The sequence below is a fragment of the Chiloscyllium plagiosum genome, unplaced genomic scaffold (assembly GCF_004010195.1).
Source record: "Chiloscyllium plagiosum isolate BGI_BamShark_2017 unplaced genomic scaffold, ASM401019v2 scaf_8626, whole genome shotgun sequence".
In the NCBI taxonomy this organism is placed as follows: Eukaryota; Metazoa; Chordata; class Chondrichthyes; order Orectolobiformes; family Hemiscylliidae; genus Chiloscyllium; species Chiloscyllium plagiosum.
Genome location: NW_025209087.1, coordinates 4,963 through 11,221, shown reverse-complemented (window position 1 = coordinate 11,221; position 6,259 = coordinate 4,963). Strand labels below are relative to the sequence as shown.

The 6,259-nt window shown below is 44.6% G+C and overlaps 1 protein-coding gene across 1 annotated transcript in view; it reads right to left on the bottom strand.

Annotated features, from left to right (window-relative positions):
- Positions 1–950: 950 nt before the first annotated feature.
- Positions 951–6,259, bottom strand: part of LOC122546760 (ferritin, middle subunit-like) — a 7,571-nt gene continuing 2,262 nt past the window's right edge. Inside the window, exons 2-4 of the mRNA XM_043685397.1 lie at positions 2,363–2,509; positions 1,929–2,054; positions 951–1,218 (exon numbers count right to left, since the gene is read on the bottom strand). Coding sequence (XP_043541332.1) covers positions 1,063–1,218; positions 1,929–2,054; positions 2,363–2,509 — 429 coding nt within the window. The 3' untranslated portion in view covers positions 951–1,062. The remainder of the gene's footprint in view (positions 1,219–1,928; positions 2,055–2,362; positions 2,510–6,259) is intronic.

Sequence of the window (6,259 nt, the reverse complement as noted above, 5' to 3'; positions counted from 1 at the left end):
AAAATAAGAGGAGGGCTAGTTCCGTTAGACTGGGGCTACAGCAGCAAAGCTCCAACCCCTGTTCCATTTGTGGGAATTTATGAAACTCTCACCTCAGGCTTGTGACACAGTTACTGTTCAAGCCCACACTAACTCCCCCTCTGTCCTCTGACAAAGGAAAGGAGATAGCAGTGGCTCTTTGGCAGACAGCTGCTGCCATGAATTCCCCCATAGGCCAATGGCTGTTCAGCAATGGCTTGAATTCAGTTTCTAGAATGTTGTACATTGAGCTTTACCAGACTGGGACTGGCAGGGTCAAAGGGCAGTAGAGGAAAATTAGCGTGGTTGTTGAGTTTTATAATCGGTCAGTTCCCACTGCTGTGTCTGTCTTCTACCTGAGCCAACATAGGATGGATGGTTTTGGTCAATTTGCTGTCTTTATTCCTTTCTACTAAGGAGTAGAGTTCCTGCTACTGTATGGGGAACCCCCTTCCTTCTACCTCAAGCATAAAGTGGGCAAGGAAGAGAGAGACAGGTACGTGTGGAATAATATGATAAATACTCTAGCTACTACTAGGAACATGAGATAGACCAAGCCAATACAAATAGAGCTTTAAATTGTATCAGCTTGCTTCTCCTTTAGGATCTACTAGATCAGAAGTGGCTCATTGGAGAGTTGGTCATTTGAGCCATCATATCTGCACCAGCCTCTCCTTCCCCCACACTGGAAAAGGAATATGTTATTCTAATGGGGTTGTGCACCCAATTCAGAACAGTTGGTCTAAAGCCCAGTCTATGTTGGCTCCAAACCAATTATTTACCATATGTGTTCCTGATCTGCCTTCACCATCTGACTTGATAAATAAAGGATCAAGCATAGAATGCAAGAATGGTTGCAAACATACATTTCAGGGAATCTACTTTCTGCAATGGACATTAAAACCTGCATCAATAATAGGAACAAGCATCAAACAGGCAAAGTTTTCTTTAATTATGTTCAAGTTATTCAACATAGCCACTTTTGAAAAAGTACTTTTGACATTATCCAAAGGAAGACAGACACGAACAGTATTCAATGTCCCACTAACTGCTGTCCTCCAGCGAGAGCCTGTCAAACAGGTACTCTCCCAGCCCATTCTCAGGAGCTCCCAGACGCTTCAGGTTGGTGATGTAGTCCCCAAGTCGCTTGATGATCTCAACCTCCTCATCCAAATAGTGAGTCTCCAGGAAGTCACACAGCTGGAAGGAAGGTAGAGAGTGTCAGATATTACAACAGAAGTAGTCAGAATGTGGGAGTGATCGGCTCCTATGTAGCTCATTCTCCATCATTCAGGCTGTTTGCAGCTATGCCATTTTGGGGGGGAAAAAAAAAAAGGGAGGAGGAGTTTCTCCCAAGTCATCTCACTGACCAGTTAAAAAAAAAAGAGGTTTCACTGAGGGGGTGGGGGTGGGAGAACACGAGAGAGATAACGAGACACTGACATTGGCTGGGAGGTGAATAAAATTCACGACATTAGAATCACAGACAGAAGGCAGTGGTCAATATGCACAGCAACCTCCCGCAGAGACTAGACATTTTGCCCCCCTCATTACCATCCCCCTCAAAAATAAAACAGCAGAAACTCCCTCCAAATGTTCATTGGAGATGAACTGCAGTTTGCTGCACCAGTTTTGCCCCTCGAGTGGCTCTCCAATCTACAACACATTGGAGAATACAGAGGCACAGCTCGTCAGGGAAGAGAAAACTCAGTTTCATCCAGATATTGACCAAATGCCAAAAGGAGGATTTAGTGTTGTTACCTCAAGATTCTTAAAGGCTTTGCTAGAAATGTAGCATATTCAGAAGTACATTAGATTACTAAACAGTTTGTGGCTTTGCAATGATCAGGCCAGTGTGAAGTGTCACCCTAAGGGTCAGGCAGTGATGAGAATGAGGTGGTGAAGCTTACATGAGGGTCAGTCTGGGCAGTGGCAAGTTGGTGTAGATCCAGCAAACTCTGGTTCACATTCTTCTCCAGATCCAGGGCAACCTGCATTGCCTGCAGCCCGTTACCCCACTCATCCCTCTCTGGCTTCTGAAACATGGAAACAAAGGACAGTTAAGGATCAGACCTGAACAATTACCAGCTATTGGAGGTCTGCTGTCACCTTGCCTACTTGTACTTTCTCTTACTGATCAGTTGGATTGAGAGATGGCCTAAACATCACCTTGTAAGTTAGGCCACACATGATTAATGTACAGTAAAATATATTGTTCTGTATGTAGTCTTTGCCAGTATAACAAGGTCAGACAGGCAACACTCCCCCTCAGAATGTGAAAACTCAGTTACTGATGGCTTGAAGCCACATCACGCAAGCTGCCATTCACCCTCCATATTCCCACCTTCACATCCTGGAGGAGGACTCTGCCTCCACGCTGATTCTGGAATTTCAGCAGCTTCTCTGCATGTTCCTGCTTCTCCTGGGACTGAGCTTTGAAGAACTGGGAGAAATGGTGCAGGGCAACATCATCCCGGTCAAAGTACGACATCTGAAAGAAGAATTTCTATCCTGTTAACACATCACACGCAGTGACCCAAGTGGTCACAGACTTCTGGTGATTCAATGACAGAATTAAGGGTCTTTACTCAAGCGGTGTTGTTCCTCAGGACGGACCCAATACACTCCAGCAAAGATATTAGATAATCGTCTCTCCCCACTGCACCTCAGCAAGACATCTCTTTCTTCAGATCAGTATATTCAGTTTTTATTGATATAAAAACAAACTTTATTCACAAAAATATCTTTATATGCATGCATAGTCACCTTAGCAGTTCAGTTCCATACAGTAGCACATGAAGAAACAAGCCAACATTTGAGTTGGATCTATCGAGCAAAGATCCAGTTTTTAACCCCACAGAGACAACACTTACCAAAGACCGATGGAGATAGGAGGCCGTGAGCTCCATGTTAATTTACTTGCCAACAGCAGCTTCACAATCCTAGCGATGGCTTTGACAAACCTGGGAGGCCATTTGACTAAAGTAGCCCAAGGCCGGACTCGAACCCAGGTCCCTGGTGCTATAATGCAGCACTGCTAACCACTGAACCAAATGATGACTGATGAATAATGACTTTGTGGAACTTCCTGTGGTCACCTTGCAGACTCAGTGAGACACAGGAAGCTCAGTTTATAAACCAAGCCCCAATGTGTTTAGATGTCAAAGTCCCCGTGCCTAACTAGTTGCTAGAACCATATGGTGTACTCACTATTGCATTATATCCATATTGAGTGGTTAATTGTTTTAAGGATAACAATCTTTACCACAAGAATCTGTTACGAGGCCACTACTGTTTGTCACTTTTAGGAATGACCTGGATGAAGGCATAGCAGGATGGGTTAGCAAAATTGCAGATGACACTAAGATTGGTGGAGTTGTGGATAGTGCAGAAAGATGTTGCAGGTTACAGAGGGTCATAGATAAGCTGCAGAGCTGGGCTGAGAGGTGGCAAGTGGAGCTTAATGTGGAAAAGTGTGAGGTGATTTACTTTGGAAGGAGCAACAGGAATAAAGAGTACTGAGGTAATGGTAAGATTCTGGGTATGGCAGATGAGCAGGGAGATCTCGGTGTCCAGGTACATTGATCTCTGAAAATTGCCACCCAGGTTAAGGCGGTATACAGTGTGTTAGCTTTAATTGGTTGAGGGATTGAGTTTTGAAGCCACGCGGTCATGTTTCAGTTGTACAAAACTCTGGCGCAGCTGCACTTGGAGTATTGTGTATAGTTCCTGTCACCACATTATAGGAAGAACATGGAAACTTTGGAAAGGGTTCAGAGGAGATTTACTAAAGATATTGCTTGGAATGGAGGAAGGTGTTTTGAGGAAAGGCTGAGTGAATGTCAGAGTGTGCAAGAGAGAGAGAGGAGATTGATATCATTGAGACATACAAAGGAAATCAGAGGATTAGATAGGGCAGACAGTGAGAGCCTTTTTCCCTCAGATGGTGATGGCTAACATGAGGGGACATATCTATCACCGCAATTTTAAAGCTATCAGTCAGATGTCAGAGATAGCTTTATCTTTAAACTCAGTAATGGGGGGGGGGGGGTGTGGAATGCACTGCTGCAACAGGAGTAGACTCACCAACTTGAAGGGTGTTTAAATGGTCATTGGATGAACATATGGATAAAAATGGAATAGTGTCGGTTAGATGGGCTTCACAATGGTTCCACAGGTCAGTGCAACATTGAGGGCCAAATGGTCTGTACTGCACTGTAGTGGTCTATGTTCTCCTGAGTGTTACTGAGGAGATATTTTCTGGCAGGTGCCCATCAAATGAATAGCACAGAAACTGGTCATTCAGCCCCAATTGCTCTGTGCTGATCTGCATATTGAGACAATATCGTCTCTAATGGGAGGAGTGGGGTTTGAAAGAAAATAAGAGAAGGGCTCGTTCTGTTAGACTGGGGCTACAGCAGAAAAGCTCCAACCCCTGTTCCATTTGTGGGAATTTATGAAACTCACCTCAGGCTTGTGACACAGTTACTGTCCAAGCCCACACTAACTCCCCCTCTGTCCTCCTACAGAGAGAGGAAAGAGATGCCAGTGGCTCTTTGGCAGACAGCTGCTGCCATGAATTCCCCCATAGGCCAAGGGCTGTTCAACAATGGCTTGAATTCAGTTTCTAGAATGTTGTATATTGAGCTTTACCAGGGTCAAAAGGTCAGCACAGGAGAATTAGCATGGTTGTTGAGTTTTATAATTGGTCAGTTCCCACTGCTGTGACTGTCTTCTACCTGAGCCAACATAGGATGGATGGTTTTGGTCAAATGCTGCCTCCATTCCTTTCTACTAAGGAGTAGAGTCCCTGCTACTGTATGGGGAAACCCCTTCCTTCTACCTCAAGCAGGAAGTGGGCAAGGAAGAGAGACAGGTACGTGTGGAATATGACAACTACACTAGCTACTACAGGGAACATGAGATAGACCAAGCCAATACAGAGAGCTTTAAATTGTCTCAGCTTGCTTCTCCTTTAGGATCTACTAGATCAGAAGTGGCTCATTGGAGAGTTGTCATTTGAGCCATCATATCTGCACCAGCCTCTCCTTCCCACACTGGAAAAGGAAGATTTCATTCTAATGGAGTTGTGCACCCAATTCAGAACAGTTGGTGAAAAGCCCAGCCAATGTTGGCACCAAACCAGTTATTTACCATGTGTTCCTGATCTGCCTTCACCATCTGACTTGATAAATAAGGATCAAGCATTGGTTGCAAGAATGGTTGCAAACATACATTTCAGGGAATCTACGTTCTGCACTGGTACTCCACCACTGTGCCCACTTACAGTAGGAGAGATCAGTGTGATCACCAGGAATCCATTAGATCACTGATCATTCTACTGGAATTCAAACTCCTGTAAATGGACATTAAACCTGCATCAGTAATAGGAACAAGCATCAGACATGGGCAGAGTTTTCTTTAATTATGTTCAAGTTATCATCATAGCCACTTTTGACATTATCCAGAGAAAGAGGAAGGTGGACACGAACAGTATTCAATGTCCCACTAACTGCTGTCCTCCAGCGAGAGCCTGTCAAACAGGTACTCTCCCAGCCCATTCTCAGGAGCTCCCAGACGCTTCAGGTTGGTGATGTAGTCCCCAAGTCGCTTGATGATCTCAACCTCCTCATCCAAATAGTGAGTCTCCAGGAAGTCACAAAGCTGGAAGGAAGGTAGAGAGTGTCAGATATTACAAGAGACGCCAGAATGTGGGAAATGATCAGCTCCTATGCAGCTCATTCTCCAACATTCAGGTTGTTTACAGCTAAGCCTTTTTGGGTGGGAGAGTTTCTCCAAGTTGCCTCACTGACCAGTTAAAAAAAGGGTTCACTGTGGAGCGAGAGCACACAACATAACTAGAGACTACCATTGGCTGGGAGGTGAATACAATTCATCACATTAGGATCACAGACAAAGGCAGTGGTCATTATGCACAGCAACCTCCCAGAGACTGCAGAGTTTGCTGACAAGTACAGGATAAACATTGGACAAGATCCAGAGGGTACATGACCACCCCCAAACAAAACAACAAGATAGAAACCCCCTCCAATGTTCATTGGAGATGAACTGCAGTTTGCTGCACCAGTTTTGCCCCGAGAGTGGCTCTCCAATCTACAACACATTGGAGAATACAGAGGCACAGCTAGTCAGGGAAGAGAAAACTCAGTTTCATCCAGATATTGACCAAATGCCAAAAGGAGGATTTAGTGTTGTTACCTCAAGATTCTTAAAGGCTTTG